Source organism: Coregonus clupeaformis, chromosome 19 (genome assembly GCF_020615455.1).
Source record: "Coregonus clupeaformis isolate EN_2021a chromosome 19, ASM2061545v1, whole genome shotgun sequence".
Lineage (NCBI taxonomy): Eukaryota > Metazoa > Chordata > Actinopteri > Salmoniformes > Salmonidae > Coregonus > Coregonus clupeaformis.
The window spans coordinates 1,857,431-1,881,835 of NC_059210.1; the positions used below are offsets into that span (position 1 = coordinate 1,857,431).

A 24,405-nucleotide genomic window follows, 5' to 3' on the forward strand; every position below is an offset into this window, starting at 1 on the left:
CATGTCCTTCCAAGAAAAAGGAACGCTGGCAATATACAAGCAATGGAGGAGCTTTCAGAACCTTCCAGAATAGTTGTGATCTCGCTGCATTTAGTAAGTGTTTGGTTACTAAATTTGTATTGTTTATTTTTTTAAGGGATATTATATAAATGCTATCTTGGAACAAAAGCTACTGTAGATAATTAATTCAAGGCCAATTTGTGAAGAAATGTTAAAAGGACCCTTTATGCAACTGATTTGATTAGAAATGCACATTCATATGAACTGGAGTGAAGCATAAATGCATTTTCATTGTTAGTTCATTTGTAAGCCACCTGGGGGCAGAATGACTCTTCCCGTATCTGTCATGGACACCATTCCCTGTGGATTTTCAGTTTATTTACTTCCACCACAGGAGGTTGGTGGCACCTTAATTGGGGAGAACGGGCTCGTGGTCATGACGAGTGGAATCAGTGGACTGGTATCAAATACATCAAACATGGTTTCCAGGTGTTTGCCAATCAATATGCTCCGTTCCGGCCATTATTATGAGCCATTCTCCCCTCAGCAGCCACCTGTGGCTTCCACCTAACCTTATCCGAATGTCTCATTGATGTGTTTTCAGTGAATGCAGTGTGAGTAGGAGTGGACATGAAAAGACCTCACCCAGACACTGATAGAATATGACACTGAGCATACATGCACACACACACACCGGTCGCTGTATGGGGACAATAGAACAGACACTCGCTCACAGCCAGATTCATACATATATTCATGGAGAAGATGGTATAAAGAGAGATTCACAGTGAGCCGTAACACACACACACACACAGCCCAATGTTCTTCCTCACAGTGGTAGAGAGGTCTCTTCAGAACAACCTTGCTTCAATGAGCTGAGCAGTGGATCCAAACAGTGTCCATTTGGGCTACTCCTTGCATCCAGTTTCACTGGTCTGTGTCAATCATTTCCTGGTCAATCATCCACGTCAAATTAACAAGACTGAAGTTATGTCAGGCAGGGACTGGAAAGACCGAGAGAGGAAGAAAGTGCCAGCAGACCATTTGAAGCTGAACAGGGCCGACCGGCGTTTCAAATCCTAAACAGATCTATGAATTGGAAATGAGCCTATGGGTGAGAAAAAAAACGAATTTGATCTGTGATTAACTGTGGCTGAATGGACTGTCTTTCTCTTCAATGAATTCAATAGGAGATATGTTTAATCAGTTTTCCTTTTTCTCCCACATCAAACCACTACTGGGACCAGTTAGAGGAGGGATGAGAGGAGGAGTAGAAAGAGAAGTGAATCATAATAGAGATGAAAGAACAGGATGCGTGGACATACACACAGAGAGACTGCCCAGTCTGTCACCCTATCTCCTCTCAGTTGTCATAATGTCCACTTCATTATCTGGGCTTTCAGAAGCTATTATGGTCACCGTGGATATGAATCATGTTTTGGTCCAGGGTCTTATTGTAAATGGACAATGTCCTTGTCAGGTCACACAAAGCTCTTGTATAAGTCCTTTATAACAACTCGGGTGAATTCATTCATCTATTTTTAATTAAACGGATACAAAGTGTAGACCTTTCTCTACCTGTTGTTTTGGTACTGTGCTGGCATTTCTTCATATTTGATGGGATCTATTTTTGATTCCAAGGACCCTTTCATTTCTTTACTCAAGAGAATAAGAGTGAAGCATGTTATTTCCCTTTACCTGTTGTGTTACAGTACCAGGGTGTTTTCCTCATGTGGTCTTGAAAAACACAGGGCCATAATACTGCCTGGCAAATGAGATATAATAGTGATACTTCCACAATGACAAACCATCCGTCAATTATAATTATTATATTATAGTGGCCCAGTTGATTGACACATGGACCACTATGTCAATGTGGAGTTCATATAGCCATAACACTCTGAGTGGAGCTAGAGATCACAGCTGCGCCAACTGTGAAAATTGTAAACAACAGCTGTTGTAGAGAGAATGTTGCCCATTCTGGCTCCTAATGTTGACAGTTGCCTGCCTCGGGCCTGATTTGACAGCAACTAATACAGCCATGTGGGCCGAAATGGTAGTGGTGATGGGGGTTCTGTGCTGTGACAGAATGGAAGAAGGAGTCCAGTAAGGACACGGAGTGTGTGTGTGTGTGTGTGTGTGTGTGTGTGTGTGTGTGTTCAGTGACTGGGTACATTCCCAGCGTATTTCTACACTCAAGCCTGGCTCTGTCTCAGATGTACAAGCCAAGGACCTGTTATTGTGTGTGAACAACAGTTGGGTGACTCTGTGTGTGTGTACGTGTGTGTGTGTCTGCGCATGTGTCCGTGAATGCATGTGTACGTGCACGCATGTCACGCACCTTCTTATCCCAAAGCAAACTGTTAGGCAACGTGACAACATTATCGGCAAGCCTCCAAAGCCTAAATTCAGAATCTCTCATCAAAATCTACAATAATATTATCTAACTTTCCTATCTCTATAACCTGTATCCGCCTTCCTTATTGCACCACTGGTCTTTACTACTGATATGAACACTATTATAAACAGACTTCCGTGATAGTGAGATCCCTTGCCTCACAGACAGATCCAGATGTGTGTAGTGAAATATCATATGTATGGGTGAACCCCAGTGTTTGTTCTGGCACGGGTTGCCCCACAGGAAATGGTGTCCTTCTCTTTGGCCCTTAGCCTGCTGGTTAAACACTGAACTGGACACTGTACAGTCAGATTCTGTGACTGGCCTGAAGACACACAGGCAGGAAGGTTGTCACGAGCCCTAAGGACACCAAATGGGATGTTAGAGCGGGGGGGGGGGGTAAAATATGAAATAAAAACAAGATAGGCCTACATCTGAGTTGTGTCATCCTTTTGATGACCTATAAAGATATTAAGATAATCACTAGAGAATACAAAAGAAAAAAGGCTTGGAGGACTTTACATGACACACATCTAAAGGAACCAGATGTAAGCAAAGAAATTTAACATTTGGCATAGGAATAGGATGTCTCTTTGAACCTCCTAACCTTTGAAGCAGGGGACCAACCACCCAGCGGGTCTGTTGGGGTCTCCTTTCATCCAGAGGGAACAAAGCTTAACACATCCTCACGCCACAGCAGGTGACACACACACCTTAGACCTTACATGCACCGTCACTCATGCCACACACACTCCCATGAGGTTGTACGCACACACATACACACACATACACACACATAGCCTCAGTGATGGGAATGAACAATTAGAAACAGCCAAACCCTCAGACTACATCCAACAGCTCACACATCCCATACACACACACACAGTTGCTAACACATACAGTTGCATCATGTCTCACCCCAGACACTGTGATTTCCCTGTTGTTTTCAACTTCTGAAGCTCCTTGTTACTAGGGAGGTGTAGAGGACAGAGGAGAGGAGTGGAGAGGGAATATCTGTGTCCCAGCAGGTCAATCCCAGTACCAATCAGGACTTGATCATAGAGTCTAGTTAGAGGGAGTGGTGGACCTGAGAGTTCAATGCCAACCGTTTTACTCACTTAGAAACACACATGATTAATGGACCTGTATATTTGAAGAGCATGTGTCTTCTGAGAGTTGTTGGGAGATAGGGAGATATACAGTAAAGGGAGAGATGGAGAGGGAGGGAAAAGAGAAGAGAGAGGGGGAAAGAGAAAGACAGGGGGAGAATGAGACCACGTTACAACAAGAGGTCCCAGCGCAGTCCAGCTCTCTATCCCTGCAGGGCTGCACAGTAGGGAGGGAGGGGGGTAAGGGGGGAGGGTGAGAGAGGTGGAGGGGTGGAAGAAGGGGTTGTAGCGGTGGGGGCCAGCGAGTTCTCCGCCTTGGCAGAGAGGGAGCAATTCTGAATCCCTCTCTCCATCCCTCCATCCCATCTATTCCTCCATCCCCTCTAGTCCCAAAAAAGGATATAAATAAACATCCAGTCCTCCCGGAGCCCTCACCAGAAAGGGGAAAAGTTTAACACGAGAGGAGAGGAGAAAAAGAGAGAGAGGAAGAAACAGAGAAGAGAGGAGAAGAGAGGAAACCCCTTGTCTCTGGTGTCAGACTGAGTGTTCAGTGGTAGCAGCAGTGGTCAGAAGAGAGAAGGAACGCATTCCTCCACCATGGGGTGAGTACTGCAGTGATAGAGGGGATGCTGTGTCGTCCCGACCGCAACCACCATTTGTCTGTTCGTTTATCGTCGTTCCCATCGCTGTGGCTGGGAGAGTGAGTGGGTGTGTGTATGGGATGTGTGTGTGTGTGTGTGTGTGTTTACGAGTGTTTATCCCAGAAGCTCTGATGAGTTATGGGTGTACTTCATAGGGTTAAGGGACTATTATGAAACTGAGAACACACTGTGCTCACACACACAACCAGAAATCACTTCTGGCATTTAGGAGTGTGTTTATGTGTGTGTGTGTGTGTGTGTGCCAGATGAGGCTGGTGGGAGGAGCTATAGGAGGACGGGCTCATTGCAATAGCTGGAATTAAATCAATGGAATGGTACCAAACACATCAAATACATGGAAACAACTTGTCATTCCATTCCTGCCATTATAATGAGCCTGTCCTCCTAGAGCTCCTCCCACCAGCCTCCTCTGGAGTGTGCGTGGGTGTGCATGCCTGCATGCGTGTGTGTGTGCAAGTGGATGTGTGTCTGCTAGACGGCATTACTTTAAGTGCATGGCATCGGAGCAGACCTGTGACTATAATTGACCGTCCATAATGGAACAACCTCCCAACCTAATTCTTTCTGAGTGAAACTTTTACACTGGCGTGGAAGTAACGCCAGGCAGACGAAAAACAACTTAAGTGGCCCCACTGTCTCAGAGCGGGGGCATTTACGTCCCTATGATTTACATTCGCTCACAGTCCAAGACTTTTCCAACACGTAGGCTTGTTTTTCCCGGGTCGTCTCCAGACTGTATTTATTGTCCTGCGTTTAGCGTTAGCAACTGTAGTGGCATGCGTTTTGTAACCCTGCTGCGTATGTCTAGTCTCTTTTCTTTCGCTCTTTGACAGCTCCCAGCTCGTGCTTCAATTTGCCAGAATAGCCAGAATAGTCTCTTTTACACGTTGCCCTATGCGCATCCATGGTGATGTAAGTAACATTTTAATAAACACACGTCACAGTAAACTTCGCCAGTGGCTACTTGGAACACAGCTTTTCTCGGAGTGAAGCCCGTCTTCGCTGGAGTCATGGGAGTCTGTGTCTGTGTCTGTGTCAGACCCTTGGAGGAAGAGATTCCTCTGAAACATCTGTATTGAGCCAAAGAGACAAACCCATTGGGCAGCATCACCTCTGACCTCTAACCTTTTAGAGTGGACTATCCTGATTTGCCCAAACCCTGTGAGGACTGGAGTCTGTATGGAGGAAGCTTAGGGATTCCCTACTGGTCAGTTTCCTTGTTAAACTCTAGAGACAGCATGTTTCTCTCTCCTTCTTTCTCTTTCTCCCTCCCCTTCTCTCTCTCTCTGTCCACCAACTGTCTCTTCTCTCGTTGTCACCCATTTTATAAGGTCATCGAACACAAAAGGCACATCCTTCCCTACTAACTATGGGGCCTCTCCCTCTGTTCTTAACTAACCACAGTGCTTCATCAGAGGGCATCAGCACTGGCCCTCTGCACATATTGTTCTAGTTCTGCCTAAGACTGGACTCAGGGAAGAATTCTTTGCATTTTTCTCTTTATCAGCTAAGTATTGCCTGCAGTCCTGCTGGCTTATCTGTGACGGCAGATAGGAGAGGGTTCCGTCACAGTAGATTACAGTACCTGATGCTGGGGATGAGTTTGTTGTTTGTTCTGACTATAGATGGCTACTTCTTCGCAGCTTTTTGGTCTGTTCTGGTCTGTTACTCATTCTGCCCAACAATCTGGTTTTGTTAGTCCTGTTGTGGAAATGTCTCTGGGGCATTTCTTTGGATTTGTGGGTCCCTTGCTGGTGGTTTTGGTGCGGATGTCTGTCGGGATCTTAATTGTTGTGGAGAGCTCTTTGATCTTTTGAAAAGGCTGAGTATGTTGATGGACAAAATGTGTTGATGTAACTGAGCAAGTATTATAATAATTTGGTGGGTGCTTATATTTGTCTTGTGTTTCACACATGTACAAGTGTGTATTATACTCATGTGTGATTTGGAAATGTATTTTTTTTGCATTTCCCAACTCACCCTGAGACACTCTCAGAAACTGGGGTCACAGCCAGGGTCTGCCATTATCAATGGCGACCCTGGAGCAATAAGTGCCTTGCTCAAGGACACTAGACAGATTTTTCACCTTGTCGGCTCAGGGATTCAAACTAGCGACCTTTCGGTTATTGGCCCAACACTCTAAATGTTAGGCTACCTGTGGCCAATACTGATGGTGTGTACATGAATGTAATGCTGGAGCAGTGTCTCTTGACCGATGGGGTGTTTTTGACTAGAGGAATTTGATTGGTGAAATTGAAGAGATAATGGTCAACGTTTAACTTCAGAATAACATTACATCAGACTGCAGTCTTTGTCTTGCACTCTGCTCTCAAGTGATAACACACCAGAATTGCCTGTTAATAGTGTCTTTTGCAATAAGATCTCATGGTTTGACAGTGTCTGACTTCAATATTCACAACTTGGTCTCAGAGCATATTGTATTATTTTGTACGTAAATCCGGCACACTCCATTTAGTATGATATGTTACGTTTCGTATGGTATGTATTAATTTGTGGATGTCCATCATCCATTTAGTATGATGTATTACAAATTCCAATTCGTATGATATATTACGAATTGCAATTCGAATGACGTTACGAATTGCAATTTGTATGATATGTTACTAATTCCAATTTGTTGTGGCTAATGTTGGCTAGGTGGCTAACGCTAGCGTTAGGTAGGTGGCTAAAGTTAGCTAGGCTATGGGTTAAGGTTAGGGTTAGGGTTAAGGTTAGGGTTAGGAATTAGGTTAAAGGGTTAAGGTTAGGGTTAGGGGAAGGGTTAGCTAACATGCTAAGTAGTTGCAAAGTAGCTCAAAAGTACTAAGTAGTTGCAAAGTTGCTAATTAGCTAAAATGCTAAAGTTATCCTTGATGAGATTCACGTCATATATGTACCAGTGGAGGCTGCTGAGGGGAGAACGGCTCATAATAATAGCTGGAATGGAGTAAATGGAATGGCATCAAACATGTGTTTGATGTATTGATACCATTCCACTCATTACGCTCCAGCCATTACCATGAGCCCGTCCTCCCCAATTAAGGTTCCACCAACCTCCTGTGACATGTACCCATCCACCCCGACCAACCACCCTCCTTTCGTTTTTACCTTAAGTAACTTTCTGTCTTATGTAACCATACCAAACATATCATACTAATTTGAGTGTCCCGGATTTACGTTACCTATGTTACGTCTAGTCTATGGAGGTGAGGGGGGATAAACATTGAGTTTTGACACTTAAGTTTAGGCATTAATTCCGATTGGTAAGTTATGGGTTAAGGTTTGGTTTTGAAGTAGTCAACTCGGTGGGACTTCCTATGGGTTAAGGAAGGATCACATAATTCCATCCAGGTCAGGGTTCCCCAACTGGCGGACCGCGGGTGGTTTTATTTGCAAAGAAAAATAGATATTTAAATATTTGGTATTATTAATCATTTTCATTGTTGGACATAAAAGACTGTAAAAACAGCAGGAAATCAGCTCCAAGTGATTTTTTAGGGGGAAATCTGTTCCTATCTATTCCCATGCATAATATAGAGACACACGTGATCGTATACATATGTAAGCAAGGTTTGAAATTATTATATTTTAGTCAAATATTATATCTGTTTGGGCTTCTTCCGATCAATTTGCAGTCTACAAATGATTTGTAATTAAGTTCCGGCCCCCGACCACCCGCTCAATAAAAAATCGTCCCGTGGCTGAATCTAGTTGATGATCCCTGATCCAGGTCACCAGGAGGGATCAGCCAATGAATACTTGTTAGCAAACATTCCATAGCTGCAGGTGGCAGTAAATCACCAACCTTGTCTTTATACCTGTTCAAACAACACACTCCAGGTGTCAGTATTCACCCTTTCAATTTGTTTACCAACTCATAGAACTAGTAGAAGAAGAAAATTGACGACCTCAATGGCGCTGCCAACGTTGTATAGAGATACAACGTTGCGATCTCTATACATCTCTGTGCTCCAACTACATTTGCAGCCCCAACCCACCTTTCAAATCCCTGATAAGATACACACATACTGGTGTGCTGCTGCTGTTTATAAATATATATTTGCTAAAAAGAAAAGCCCTAAAGGGTTCTATCCGTTTTATTAATGGCTGAGTCACAGGCTTCATTTGGATTAGGCCTGCAAGCCCCGCTTGGAAGTTATTACTTTATAATGGGAACATGTAAGCAACAGGCCATGTGCTTCTCATCACCGGGGAATGACAATTGTCCAGAGGGGGAAAGAGAAGGCAAAGTTGAAAGATGCATATCTGATCTACAGTATGTCCCTCGGGAGACCGTTTCATGTCTCACACACATACACACGCACACGCACACGCACACAATCTCCCTTTTTTTCTGGTAATGGAGTGAGACCTCAGTGATGTGGTGACGGCTGACATTTTTGTTGAGGTTTCATGAGTCACTTATTCCCTCAGGTGCAGTGCCAAGTTCCCATTGTGTCCGTCCCAAATATCAATTTCGGGACGTGAGTTATTCCAAGTGCCGCTTGCTTAAAAATAACCAAGAAACGAGATGAGTAGAAGTGCCGTGGCCAAACAAGAGAAGAGGATGAAGTTAACAGATGTGGAAAAGTCCATTGCTTCTTAGTTTAGGTTGTATATCTAAGGTAGAATGGAATGGGGGAAAACGTGGTAGACTATTATGTTATGCAGAGGTCTGGGTTTCACGTCTTAGCTTCACACCCTCCCACCTAAGGTCTGGGGAGGTTTGACAGGGGCTGCAGAAAAGATGAAAAACATGACTCCAAGCTTTCAGGCTCTAAAAGAATACTTCAGATTTGACTCAAGGGTAACATGATTGAGTGCTACTAATGTATAGCTCAAACACTTACACTGACCAGGCCATGTATTTCCTATGGGGTCTGAGCTATGATAGCGTGTCGCTGACGCTTGCCCTGTCGGATGGAAACTAAATCTAGGACACGTTTCCGCTTCCAAGGTGAGTGTCTCGCTCTCGCACGTCTAAGCATTTATGCAAGGAGAGAAATGTAATTCAATAATTCTCTGAGTGGGTGAGAATAAACAAAAGGGATGTAGGAGGAAGATGGAATATTTGATACCTAAATATGGCCATATCCATCTCTAGCACTCTCCTGAGTCATATGCTTCATTTTTGTCTCCTGTCCTGTCCTAGGCTAGGAAGTTTGTGTGATGGAGGTAGCTGCTGGGAAGATGGGTCATCATGTGTCTGTGTCTGGTCTACTAGATCAGGTGTGCTTGTCTGGGGATACAATAAAAAGGTGTACTGTTGTGGGTACTCAATGGCTGGAGTTGGGAACCACTATACTAGACGACATGACAACTGACAGGGGGGTCAAAGATTTTCAGGCCAATGATGGCTTCTTAAAGTTATATTTGATTTCAACCTCAATTTAAGCCAAGTAAAATGTTATTCATGGAAACACACCTGTTGAGAATTATTCTTTGATATAAACATTAGAGGGCAAAATTGGTAACATAAATGTATTTCTGCTCACATTGTAGGTAGGCTACTATATTTTGACATTTACCTTGTTGAGTTGAATGTGTTACATCCTGGCCGAGAGGGGCTGTGACTAAACTCAATTCAGTACCATAGATCCGACTACACCACTCTAGGTTTACACCAAGAGTATAGGGATGTCTAAATAGCATTTATACCACAGGCTACACAGGTTCTTTTAGTTTGGGATTGAGTGGAAGAACATAGAAGGACGGTCAGAGGCAGGTCACGCTTCAGTTTATTTTATTTCCCTCCAAATGTCAGTATCCATAAATAAACCAGTTAGCTTCGCACGAAAATGGAGGGAGGATATAGCACAAAACAATTACAAAATAAAATCAAACAAAAACAGGTTTCAGTGCAAGTGGAGGGAAAGAATGACAGCTAACTAACTCCGGGCATCATCTATCAAATCATACTTCTCTTAACAAAACCAAGGCATCCAAAAGAGCTCTGCCACAGCTTCACTCAAACGTAGCTTCCCTCTCACCTGCACCTTATCCCCTGGTTGGCCACACCTCAGACAACGAAAACAACGGTTATAAAAACAGGGTGCCAATCACATTTCTCAATTAGTCACCGAGTTAACAAGCACTCAACTAGGAGCACATTGGTTAAAGCATGCACAGTAATGAAGGGCATTCATCACACCTTTGACAAGTGGACGAATCCCTAAAACCAAAACATTGCAAACTAAACAATGTTTACCAGCCTCTCTCACAAAGTGGCAGCATCATTAATATCTATTAGAAAGAGCCTAGCCGAACCACCCAGGGGATGATGGTGCTGTCTCTCTCTTTTTCTCTCTCTCTCTCTCTCTCTCTCTCTCTCTCTCTCTCTCTCTCTCTCTCTCTCTCTCTCTCTCTCTCTCTCTTTTGCTCTCTCTTTTGCTCTCTCTCTCTCTCTCTCTTTTGCTCTCTCTTTTGCTCTCTCTCTCTCTCTCTCTCTCTCTCTCTCTCTCTCTCTCTCTCTCTCTCTCTCTCTCTCTCTCTCTTTCTTTCTCTCTCTCTGTCTCTCTGTCTCCCTCTTTGTCTCTCCCGCACAAGCTCCCTCTCTACCTTTCTGTATGTGTTTGTGCCCGCCAGACGACTGTGCCAACCAGGCACCCTGGGCATCTGGCTATACCCAGACAGACCTCCCTGGGCGCTGATGGATGCCCAGGAGCCTGCTCATCTCCAACATCTCTGGCGCCTAATGCCACACATTCATCACCCACCACTGCCAGCCCCCAGAGCACCAGAGCTCTATAGCCCCACAGCTCCACACACAGCCCAGACACAGCAGTGGGATAATTCAGTTAGGGTATAGGTGGAGCTGCCAGTCTGCTGCTTGCTGCCACTGCACCAGACGCCAAGGCCTCTCTGTTGGAATTAATGGATTTCTTTAAAATACATTTATCATCTAATAGAATGTGTCAAAATGGGAGGAATGAGGTGTGGGGGAATGAGGGTGATGGGTTGTTCTGCCTCACACATTGTTCTGGGAGATTTTCAGGAAGTGGAAGAAGGGCAGTTTACCCTCACAATAGTAGTATTGTTGGAGCCATAATGAAAATGGTCATGTTGATGAAAAGAACGTTGTGAAAACACATGATTTGATAAGAATGCATGAACACCACTTGGTTAGAATATAAATATGTATCTCTCTCTGTCATCACACGTGGCTGTTTCTCTTCCTACATCAAAATAAGAAGCAAAGTTGATGTGAATTTGTCTTGTTGTTGTATTACCTATCGACAATGCTGATGTGAATTTGTCTTGTTGTTGTGCATGGAACTCTCCCTAGTGACAGTGTGTATCACAGTAAAAACACCCCAGCGTTAGGGGACTGATTACTGTTCGAAAGTTCTGTCAAAGGTGCTTCTGGCTTTACCGACTAAAGTTCAGAACCACTCGCAGGGAATTAACAGGTTATCAGTCTGTTTCGACACTTATTACCAGATAACACTGCAGTCTGGCAGTGCCTTGGGATAGGGTGACTGGAGGATGGGATAGGAACATATATTACTATTATTATTACCTCAGTGTACAACAGAGAGTTCTAGGATTGTGTTCCCAGAACTATTGTAACTCAAAGTGGAAATCGATATTAGTTAATGTGTTATTGTTTCCCATAATCTTGAATTACTTGAGTCTTTGATGGCCGTGGCAGGTATCTACTGGTTGTAATCTTAGTTTTTAATCAGTGACTTGCTGATTAAGGCAAGTGAAGGCTCTCAATGACATCAACTGGCATCAATTACATACCAGGGAGAAAAGCAAATGAGTTGCACACTCGTTAAGCCCCACCGGATCCCCACAATGGCAATTAGGAGAACAATTAGGAGAGCACTGTCCCCATAAACCACATCAGGTTAGATAACCCAAGGACTGTTCTATCAAAGTATGACAGGGCATTACAAACCTGTAGCCCTGTGCTATATTGACTAGCGATTGACTTTTACACTAGTGTAGGGCCTTGCATGTTAAGGACAAGTTGCCAATGCGCAGTAGATCACCTGCTGGGTGTCAACAGAGATACTGTATATAATGACGAGATGGTCTTGTCACTGCCCTAACAATGGGAGTCGTCCCAAAGGCAGGAAGGCAGGCGGTCTGGTTATCGGTCTGCTTATTGCTGTATTCACCCGTGGACAGATTTTGACAGGGTTGGACCCTCTCGCTTCGCTTCTTCCTCTCTGGTGTCAACAAACGGTGGCGATTTAACATGCCGATAGGATGGTAATCCGCTGAGTACGGCAGATGTTCGTGTTGGTCTTTCTTATTTTTTTCTCTTGGCCTTACCGTAGTCTACACATTGTTTTGCAAGGTCTTTCCTGTAAAGTCATCATCCAATCCCTGTAGTATCTCCCCCAGAGGTCTGTAACTAGCAGCAGATATACCCATCCGTTGTTCGCCATCTGCGGCTCCATGCCTATATGAAAAATACACAACGATGATAAATGGGGGCATCATCGTGTTGCTGATACGCCTCCAAGAGGCTCTTCCTGAACCAGCAAGAGGAAGGCAGGAAAGACTCACAAAACCGCCACCTCTCGCCCCCAGTTGCCAAGCAACTAACGATCCTCCCACAATATCTGAAATTGTATAAGGAGCCTCAGTGTTACCAAATATACAGTGGCTTGCGAAAGTATTCACCCCCCTTGGCATTTTTCCTATTTTGTTGCCTTACAACCTGGAGTTAAAATTGATTTTTGGGGGGTTTGTATCATTTCATTTACACAACATGCCTACCACTTTGAAGATACAAAATACTTTTTTTTGTAAAACAAACAAGAAATAAGACAAAAAAACAGAAAACTTGAGCGTGCATAACTATTCACCCCCCCAAAGTCAATATTTTGTAGAGCCACCTTTTGCAGCAATTACAGCTGCAAGTCTCTTGGGGTATGTCTCTATAAGCTTGGCACATCTAGCCACTGGGATTTTTGCCCATTCTTCAAGGCAAAACTGCTCCAGCTCCTTCACGTTGGATGGGTTCCGCTGGTGTACAGCAATCTTTAAGTCATACCACAGATTCTCAATTGGATTGAGGTCTGGGCTTTGACTAGGCCATTCCAAGACATTTAAACGTTTCCCCTTAAACCACTCGATTGTTGCTTTTGCAGTGTGCTTAGGGTCATTGTCCTGCTGGAAGGTGAAACTCCGTCCCAGTCTCAAATATCCTGAAGACTGAAACAGGTTTCCCTCAAGAATTTCCCTGTATTTAGCGCCATCCATCATTCCTTCAATTCTGACCAGTTTCCCAGTCCCTGCCGATGAAAAACATCCCCACAGCATGATGCTGCCACCACCATGCTTCACTGTGGGGATGGTGTTCTCGGGGTGATGAGAGGTGTTGGGTTTGCGCCAGACATAACGTTTTCCTTGATGGCCAAAAACCTAAATTTTAGTCTCATCTGAACAGAGTACCTTCTTCCATATGTTTGGGGAGTCTCCCACATGCCTTTTGGCGAACACCAAACGTGTTTGCTTATTTCTTTATGGCCACTCTTCCGTAAAGCCCAGCTCTGTGGAGTGTACGGCTTAAAGTGGTCCTATGGACAGATACTCCAATCGCCGCTGTGGAGCTTTGCAGCTCCTTCAGGGTTATCTTTGGTCTCTTTGTTGCCTCTCTGATGAATGCCCTCCTTGCATGTTCTGTGAGTTTTGGTGGGCGGCCCTCTCTTGGCAGGTTTGTTGTGGTGCCATATTCTTTCCATTTAAAAAAAATGGATTTAATGGTGCTCCTTGGGATGTTCAACGTTTCTGACATTTTGTTATAACCCAACCCTGATCTGTACTTCTCGACAACTTTGTCCCTGACCTGTTTGGAGAGCTGCTTGGTCTTCATGGTGCCACTTGCTTCGTGGTGCCCCTTGCTTAGTGGTGTTGCAGACCCTGGGGCCTTTCAGAACAGGTGTATATATACTAAGATCATGTGACACTTAGATTGCACACAGGTGGACTTTATTTAACTAATTATGTGACTTCTGAAGGTAATTGGTTGCACCAGATCTTATTTAGGGACTTCATAGCAAAGGGGGTGAATACATATGCACGCACCTCTTTTTCGTTATTTATTTGTTCAAATTACTTGAAACAAGTTATTTTTTCATTTCACTTCACCAATTTGGACTATTTTGTATATGTCCATCACATGAAATCCAAATAAAAATCAATTAAAATTACAGGTTGTAATGCAACAAAATAGGAAAAACACCAAAGGGGATGAATACTTTTGCAAGGCACTGTAGATCATTAAAAGACAATTTAGGGTCTAATGTGTTTGGCTTTTTTTCACGTCTGGGATTCCGAAACTGAGAATATCAATACAAACAATTTTCAAGATAAATGAGAGATGTAAGGAGTGAACATTGCATTTGAACTTAGGATATACTTAGAAGTTAGAGCACTCTTTTGTAAACGTGATAGAAATATTTGCAGTACCTATAGGGATATTCTTTTAATATAATTTGATATTATTACACGATGAATGGAGGTAAAAACAAACTTACTACAGGTGAAATCCATTTAACCTACTGTAGTTTGTACATTTCTCTGTCTTGGATTTTGTTCAGGGCCTGCCTGTTTTTCCTTAACCCAGGCTGAACTGACTATCTGTGAGCTGCTGGCATTTTAGGAATGTACACATGTTCCTCTCGGGATAGGCGTATCTTTGCTTATAGTCTTATGTCCATAAGCAATGACACCATCCCTCTCTGTGTGTGTGTGTGTACGGTGGGACTATGGTGTACAATAATTTACCAAGGTTTGTAAACACCTTTCAAGATGGTGTGGGGCATGGGACATACAGTAATTGTTGCACACACAGCACCAGTGGTGGAAAAAGTACTAAATTGTCATACTTGAGTAAAAGTAAAGATACCTTAACAGAAAATGACTCAAGTAAAAGTGAAAGTCACCCAGTAAAATACTACTTGAGTAAAAGTCTAAAAGTATCATGGTTTTAAATGTACTTAGGTACAGTGGTGGAAAAAGTACTCAATTGTCATACTTGAGTAAAAGTAAAAAGTAAATGCTATACATCAAATTCTTTATTAAGCAAACCAGACTGCACAATTTAATTCTTTATTTTTTCAGACAGCCAGGGGCACACTCCAACACTTAGACATCATTTACAAACACAGTATTTGTGTTTAGTTAGTCCGCCAGATCAGAGGCAGTAGGGATGACAACACGTTATATTGATAGGTGCGTGAATTGGACCATATTGCTGTCCTGCCTGCACACTCAAATGTAACACGTACTTTTGGGTGTCAGGGAAATTGTATGGGAGTAGAAAGTACATATTTTATTTAGAAATTTAGTCAAGTAAATGTAAAAGTTGTCAGAAATAGAAAAGTAAAGTACAGATACCATAAGAAAATGACTTACAGTGCTTTCACAGCCATTAAACTCTGTAACTGTTTTAAAGTCACTATTGGCCTCATGGTGAAATCCCTGAGCGATTTCCTTTCACTTCAGAAAGTATTCACTCCCCATGACTTTTTCCACATTTTGTTGTTGTCACGCCCTGGCTCTGGGACTCTGTTATGTTGAGCCAGGGTGTGTAGTTTCTATGTATTTGTGTTCTAGGTTCTTTATCTAGCTCATGTGTTTCTGTGTTGGCCGGGGTGGTTCTCAATCAGAGGCAACGAGTGTCAGCTGTTGCTTGTTGTCTCTGATTGGGAACCATACTTAGGCAGCCTGTTTTCCACAGTGTTTTGTGGGATCTTGTTCCGTGTATGGTTTGTGTCTGTTACCTAGGACTTCACGTATCGTTTTGTTGTTTTGTTTCGTGTGGTGAATCAAAATAAAGTATGTTCACTCATCGCGCTGCGCATTGGTCCACTCCCTACGACGATCGTGACAGAAGATCCCACCAAAACTGGACCAAGCAGCGTGTCCAGGAGCCAACGCCAGAGGTAACTCTAGCGGATATCCACCTCGACTGGGTCAAGCAGCGTGTCCAGGAGCCAACGCCAGAGGTAACTCTAGCAGATATCCACCTCGACTGGGTCAAGCAGCGTGAGGAGGAGAGAGGTTGGACTTGGGAGCAGAGGCTGGAGAGTCTGGCGAGAGCCATGGAGGCCATAGCCACGGGGGAGAGACGAACCCAATAAATGTTTAGGGGGGGGCTCACACCGTGGACGACGGGACTGCTGGAGGCAGATAAGGGGCGAGTTAGTGGACGAGGAGAGAAGGCCACCGGGTTACGGGAGCCATTGGCGAGTAGAGGGAAGGAAAATGTAGAGGCACGGCGAGAGGTACTGAGGTGTGTTGCCAGTCCGGTCCGGCCCGTTCCTGATCCCCGGGTAAGGCCAGTGGTGTGTGTTCCCAGTGCGGTCCGGCCTGTTCCTGTCCCTCGCACCAAGCCTGTGATGCGCGTCGCCAGCCTGGTCTGTTCCTGCCTCTCGCACCAAGCCTACGGTGCGCGTCGCCAGCCCGGCCTGTTCCTGCTCCCCGCACCAAGCCAATGGTGCGCGTCGCCAGCCCGGCCCGGCCTGTTCCTGCTCCCCGCACCAAGCCAATGGTGCGCGTCGCCAGCCCGGCCCGGCCTGGCCTGTTCCTGCTCCCCGCACCAAGCCAATGGTGCGCGTCGTCAGCCCGGTCCGGCTCGTTCCTGCTCCACGCACCAAGCCAATGGTGCGCGTCGCCAGCCCGGTCTGGCCTGTTCCTGATCCCCGCACCAAGCCAATGGTGCGCGTCGCCAGCCCGGCCCGGCCTGTTCCTGCTCCCCGCACCAAGCCAATGGTGCGCGTCACCAGCCCGGCCCGGCCTGTTCCTGCTCCCCGCACCAAGACAGGGGTGCGCGTCGTCAGCCTGGTCCGGCCCGTTCCTGCTCCCCGCACCAAGCCTGTGGTGCGCATCGTCAGCCCGGTTCGGCCCGTCCCTGCTCCCCGCACCAAGCCAATGGTGCGCGTCGCCAGCCCGGCCCGGCCTGTTCCTGCTCCCCGCACCAAGCCTGTAGTGCGCTTCAGTGCCTGGTCAGGTACCGGTCAGCTGCTCCACATCGGAGCCTAAGCAATCCGCTCCACCGATGTCCAGCTCCAGCCAGCGGGGCCAGACCGGATCAGGGGCGCTACGGAGGGTGGTGGTCAAGCCCGGAGCCGGAACCGCCTCCGAGGAGGAATGCCCACCCGGCCCTCCCCTGTTCGGTTTATGTTTGGCGCGGTCGCAGTCCGCGCCTTTGGGGGGGGGTACCTAGGACTTCACGTATCGTTTTGTTGTTTTGTTTCGTGTGGTAAATATAATAAAAGTATGTTCACTCATCACGCTGCGCATTGGTCCACTTCCTCCAACGATCGTGACAGTTGTGTTACAGCCTGAATTTAAAATGGATTACATTTAGATGTTGTGTTACAGGCCTACACACAATACCCCATAATTTCAAAGTGAAATTATGCTTTTTGAAATGATTAAAATTATTTTATTTTTTTAAACTGAAATGTCTTGAGTCAATAAGAATTCAACCACTTTGTTATGGCAAGCCTAAATAAGTTCAGGAGTAGAAATGTGCTTAACAAGTTACATAATAAGTTGCATGGACTCACTATGTGTGCTATAATAGTGTTTAACATTATTTTTGTATGACTACCTCATCTCTGTACCCCACACGTACAATCATCTGTAAGGTCCCTCAGTCAAGCAGTGAATTTCAAACACAGATTCAACCACAAAGACCAGGGACATTTTTCAATTCCTCGCAAAGAGGCACACCTATTGGTAGATGGGTAAAACATTTAAAAAGAAGACACTGAATATCCCTTTGAGCATGGTCAAGTTATTAATTAGACTTTGGATGGTGTATCAATACACCCAGTCACTAAAAAGATACAGGCGTCCGTCCAAACTCAGTTACCGGAGAGGAAGGACTTTAAAACAGTTACAGAGTTTAATGGCTGTGATAGGAGAAAACTGAGGATGGATCAACAACATTGTAGTTACTCCACAATACTAACCTAAATGACAGAGTGAAAAGAAGGAAGCCTGTACAGAATTGAAATATTCCAAAACATGCATCCTGTTTGCAAAAAGGCACTAAAGTAAAACTGCAAAAATGTGGCAAAGAAATGAACTTTATGTCCTGAATACAACACTTTATGTTTGGGGCAAATCCAACACAACACATCACTGAGTACCACTCTTCATATTTTCAAGCATGGTGGTGGCTGCATCATGTTATGGGTATGCTTGTCATCGGTAAGGACTAGGGAGTTTTTTGGGCGATAAAAATAAATGGAATAGAACTAAGCACATGCAAAATCCTGGAGGAAAACCTTGCTCAGTCTGCTTCCAACAGACACTGGGAGACCAATTCACCTTTCAGCAGGACAATAACCTAAAACACAAGGCCAAATATACACTGGAGTTGCTTACCAAGATGACATTGAATGTTCCTGAGTGGCCTAATTACAGTTTTGACTTAAAGTGGCTTGAAAATCTATGGCAAGACTTGAAAATGGCTGTCTAGCAATGATCAACAACCAACTTGACAGAGCTTGAATAATTTTTTTAAGAATCTTGTGCAAATATTGTACAGTCCAGGTGTGCAAAGCTCTTAGAGACTTACCCGTAAAGATATACCCCTGTAATCGATGCAAAAGGTGATTCTAACATGTATTGACTCAGGGGTGTGAATACTTATGTAAATGAGATATTTCTCTATTTAACTTTCAATACATTTGCTAATATTTCTAAAAACATGTTTTCACTTTGTCATTATGGGGTATTGTGTGTAGATGGGTGAGATTTTTTTATTTATTTAATCAATTTTGAATTCAGGCTGTAACACAACAAAATGTAGAATAAGGCAAGGGGTAAGAATACTTTCTAAAGGCACTGTAAGTAGTACATCAAAGTATTTTTACTTAGTTACTTTACACCACTGCACAGCACTGTGATATGGATGGTAAACACAGAAATCCTGCCTCAGATTGTTGGATTGTATTCATTAGTGCACGTGACTGTCACAAAACATTTCACAACAGAAAATGAAAAATAAGCGTTTCTTATTGGACAAGTTTGGGAAGTCCCTCCTTGTTTCAATCCGCTTTCTTCTGTTTGATGCCTAATGAATTTGACCCAGATTCTCTCAATGCTAACTCACTGTTTATTAACAGAAGGACAACATGTGACTAGAACAAAGCTTGGTGATAAAGAGGCCTCTGAGAGATTAGGAAATAATGATGCCTAACAAACCTGTTGATCTAGCCTAGCATAAATCTCAAATGTAATAAGTGCACTACTTTTGTCCAGAGCCAGAGCCACATACTGTAGAAAGACATACAGTATGGCCCTACTACTTTTGGCCAGAGCGCTGTATGTCTTTGCATAGTATGTGGCACTGACCAAAAGTAATGAACTATATGATTTGAGACAGGATTGATTTGCAGATAAGAGTGTAAGTCAGATAACTACCATAGAGTCTCAAAGAGCAACCCGGTCTCAGGACAATTCATTTAAATGTTAGTCATTTAGCAGACGCTCTTATCCAGAGCATACATTATTTTATTTTTTTTCATACTGGCCCCCCGTGGGAATCGAACCTACCAACTGAGCTACATCCCTGCCGGCCATTCCCTCCCCTACCCTGGACCAATTGTGTGCCGCCCAATGGGTCTCCCGGTCGCGGCCGGCTACGACAGAGCCTGGATTTGAACCAGGATCTCTAGTGGCACAGCTAGCACTGCGATGCAGTGCCTTAGACCAATGCGCCACTCTAGGGACGTATGATTTGGTATGTAAATCTGTTCCCTCCATTTAGTATGCTATAGTAGTTAGGTTACATCATGAATAGAATAGTGGTTGTACAATATCGAATGAAAGGACATATAGTATTATACATCTTACCCGGTCGTACAATAGCATACGAATTGGATGGTGTAACTTATCACGCTACTTGGAGGACGTATATAATTATACGTCTTTCTCTGAGACCATGTTGCTTGTTGCCTTGTAAAATATTATACTTTTTAAATGGAGAATTACGGTGAGAATTTACGTTGGTGGTTACGAGAACTAACGACAAATGTTAGGATAATTTATGTAAAAGGTTAGGAGAAGTAAAACGACAAAGGAAGGGAGAATTTATGTAGCAGGTTAGGTGAATTGGGTTAAGGTTAAAATCAGTGGTTAGGGGAAGTTCTCTCCAATGCGACTCGAATACAGAATCATTGAATTGTTAGATGGTCACGGTACACGACCAAATCTCCCTACTTTCGTTTCTGTCTAAAGTAACTAGTCCATTAATAGGTATAATTTGTCTTGGAGGTGCTCAGAAATACATATAGTATGTTTCGTATGGCTCTAAGTCCAAGCTGCGATGAGGCCTGTGGACTCACACATAGGTTGCCCTTCTGATGAGCAACGTGTTGTGAGGCGGTGAGTGTAATGCCCCGGGGCCATGCACAGATGATGTTTGGTTATCTAACTCAGCGATTGTCAACTGGTTCAGACTGGAGTGGGTCGCGAGTGTCTTAGTAAAACATAAATAATAATAATAATAATAATAATAATAAAAAATAAATATATACATATGTATTTATATATTTTGTATTTTCTTCTATTTTAATGAAAATACTCCAGTCTGAACTTAAACGACTAAAACCAGGTAGAAAGTGTGTAGAAATAATAATGAACCTATATATTTTGTAATAATTTAACCTCCGGACTGTTTTTCTTCAATTAAAGTATTTTCAATATAGAGTTACTAGCAGCGTTATTCAGCGGACTTGTCATATAAATGGAACAGTTACTATCAATATATAATTAAAAACAGTTTTCCAGATTGCATTTTGGCAACAACAGAAAATGACGATGCAAATATTGGACAACCTGGTCAATTTGGGTCCCGAGGCAAAACCCGTTGAGAACCACTGCTCTAACTTAATTAGTGAGTTTCCGCTCAGATTTTCTACCAGTGTTGCTTACAACCAAGCAACTTTTCCACCCACATGCACACTCTCATGCTTGAATGCACTCACATGCGCATGCGCACATACTGTATATGCACGCACAAAGGCTCGCACACACACACACACACATTAAATAAATACATGTTCAGGGTAGGTTAACAACAGATCACCTCATTGTGATATCTCATCCGTTTTTTCTTTCTGTCTGGGAAATTGTATAGCCTGGAGGAAGATTCAGGATCATTACCATAAGATCAGTGTTATCGCCTGAAAAGTGAGTTTGAAAACACTCATCATTGTGTGTTTGTGTGTGTGAGTTAGTTAGTTTGTGCGTGCACACATGAGTGTGAGCGTGTAATGTGTCTAATGAGTAGTGTGAGTGATTTCGAGATCATGCATCAAGAGGCCATGTAATCAACCAACGCATTGCATTAACTAATCAACACACAAGGACAGAGATTACTTTCCATGACATTCACACTAAGACTAGTGGCCCCCGAGCCATATATACAGCATACAACACTATGGAAGCTATCCTTCATGTTGGCACTAATTGCTCCATGACAATGACATTCTAATTTGCATTCAGTCTTGGAACATGTTGGAGCCAAGATGGCGCCCGTTAACATTTTAAAGCTCCAACTGGGTTTCCTGGCTTGTCCACTATTGCTGTCTGTGAACTCTAATAGCCCATCCCTCTTCAACAGAACCTAGGTCGCACAGACGACTGATGGGACACTCAGGTCCACTTCTTTTTCCATTATGCCTCACCGAGTCCCCACAAGTCACACAAATCCATCCATTATGTTGACACATGTCCCCATAAACCACTTTAGATTGCATTAACCAAGGAACTGTCCTATCAAAACAGGAGAGGGAATACATGTATTTATTAACATGGGGATCATCTAACAAAATGCTGACAGAGGTAACTGATAATATGTTACAGTATAATACTGTATATGATGCAATATTACAGTATGATGCATTATTACAGTATGATGTAGTATTACAGTATGATGAAGTATTACAGTAGGGTGCTGTATACGATGCAGTATTACAGTAGGGTGCTGTATACGATGCAGTATTACAGTAGGGTGCTGTATACGATGCAGTATTACAGTATGGTGCAGTTTGATGTAGTATGTGCAGTTCCCATCCTGACAGACACCTAGTTAAGTTCGCTGATGACACTGCCTTGATCAGCCTGTTGCATGATGACGAGGAACCCCATGGCCCAGTCCTATATAACTTTTTAGAGTGGTGTGATGAATCACACTTGGTCCTCAATACCAACAAGACCAAAGAGATGTGCATAGGCTTCAGGAAGCGAACAACACCTACCTCTGCAACATCTATCAGAGGTCAGAACAGAGGAATACAAATATCTGGGTGTCCTCTTGGACAATAAACTTCAGTGGATTAAATGTACAGACTTTATCTACAAAAAGAGTCAGAGACTATACTTTCTTATAAAGCTGGTATCTTTTAATGTTGACTGTACTATACTGACTCTGTTTTACAAATCTTTTAGGAGTATTTTGACTTTTTGTAATGTTTGTTGGTTCGGCAATGCCACGGTCAGCCAGAAAAATATGCTGAGAAGGATTATCACCACAGCAAGCAAGGTACTTGGAGTCAAACAGACAGGTTTGGATGACATCTTTAAGGTCAGGGCCCTCAGCAAGGCCCAAGCCACCCCCTGTACCCAGACTTTGAACTACTCCCCTCTGGGTGCAGGTACAGGGCACCCCCTGGCAGGAAAAACACAACTAGACAATAATTTGTGCCAGGTGTTATATCCCTCCTAAACAGCTCTGGCTAATGTTCCTATTGACCCAGTAAGGCCAGCAGGCTAGGCTCTTTTTATTGGTATGTAACTGTTATGAATGTTGTATTGTCAATTTGTTTCCTTCTGTATTTAAACATGTACATGATACTGCAACAAAATATCCCCATGGGGACAATAAAGTCAGTAAAGTAAAGTATGATGCAGTATTACTGTAATGAATACTCAAGGAGAAAAAGAGGCAATGGAGAACTACATTGATGAAGCACTCAAACGGTTTAATTCATCCTTCTTCTTCCCCGGCTGCATCCAGCTTCTTCTTCGTTGGAAAAAAGGACGGTGGTCTCCGTCCATGTATTGATTACCGTTCCCTGAATGACGTCATGGTCAAGAACCGTTTCCCTCTTCCTCTGATCCCAGTGACCCTTGAACAAGTGGGCCGTGCCAACACCTATACAAAACTCGACCTGCGAAGTGCATATAACCTTGTCTGTTTACGTGAGGGCGACGAATGGAAGACGGCCTTTATCACCGCACGAGGACACTACAAATACCTGGTCATGCCCTGCGGCCTTACTAACGCCACCGCCATCTTCCAATCCTTTATGAACAAGATTTTCCAGGATATGATCAACTGCTTTCTCATCGTCTACATTGATGACATCCTGATTTACTCCCACTCTCTGAAGGAACACATACCGCATGTCCAAAGGGTTCTTCAACGGCTCCTTGACCATGACCTTTATGTGAAGACTGAAAAGAGCACCTTCCATGTAACTTCGGTAAACTTCCTCGGTAAGTCAATAGCGCAGTCCCCTGGGTGATGTGGTGGCAGAGTGGAGGCCTTGATTTTGTTGAAGACATTGCTGTACTAGGCGTATTCAGATGGTATGGTGGGTGGCACTGCAGAGGCAGTCCTCAATGGTGGTGGCTCTGCAGGGTAGGCTGAGACAACTGGTGAAGCAGGTAGAAGACCAGGACAGTAGTTCACCTTCACCAGCCAGGGGTGTCCGAGGATGAGTGGCTGTTTGGGGGATGAGAGTTCCATGAGTTGAATGGTTTCGGTGTGGAAGACTCCAATCTGGAGGGTGACGCTCTGTGTCAGGTGCGTAATGAAGCCTGATCCCAATGGCTGCCCGTCCAGGGCGTTAATCCTTAAGGGAGGGGTGACAGGTGTTAGATCAATGTCAAGCTCTTGTACTAGCTGGTGATCGATAAAATTACCTGCTGCTCCCGAATCTACCAAGCCCTCTACGTACTTAGTAACCCCCTTCACGGTTATCAATACTGGGATGGATAATTGCTTCATGGGAGATATTTAGCAATAAGGACACGCCTACCTGCATGGCAGCGAAGGGACCCTTCTCATCTCTCCGTGGGGGGCGAACAGGACAATGGCTGAGTAGATGAGCTTTCCCTCCACAGTATAGGCAGAGCCCTTCTTGGATCCTCCTTCGACCTTCGATACACGGGAGAGGAGCATGGCCCAACTGCTTGGGCTCTGGAAGACTCGGACGGGATGACGGATTCATGGAAAGAGAAGGTGTCG

The 24,405-nt window shown here is 44.0% G+C and overlaps 1 protein-coding gene across 1 annotated transcript in view; it reads left to right on the forward strand.

The window, feature by feature from the left end:
* The first annotated feature begins 3,939 nt into the window (after window positions 1–3,939).
* The window catches only part of LOC121554301 (cGMP-specific 3',5'-cyclic phosphodiesterase), a 105,206-nt gene continuing 84,740 nt past the window's right edge, over window positions 3,940–24,405 (forward strand). The window contains exon 1 of the mRNA XM_041867800.2: window positions 3,940–4,109. Within this exon, the coding sequence (XP_041723734.1) occupies window positions 4,105–4,109 (5 nt within the window). The 5' untranslated portion in view covers window positions 3,940–4,104. The remainder of the gene's footprint in view (window positions 4,110–24,405) is intronic.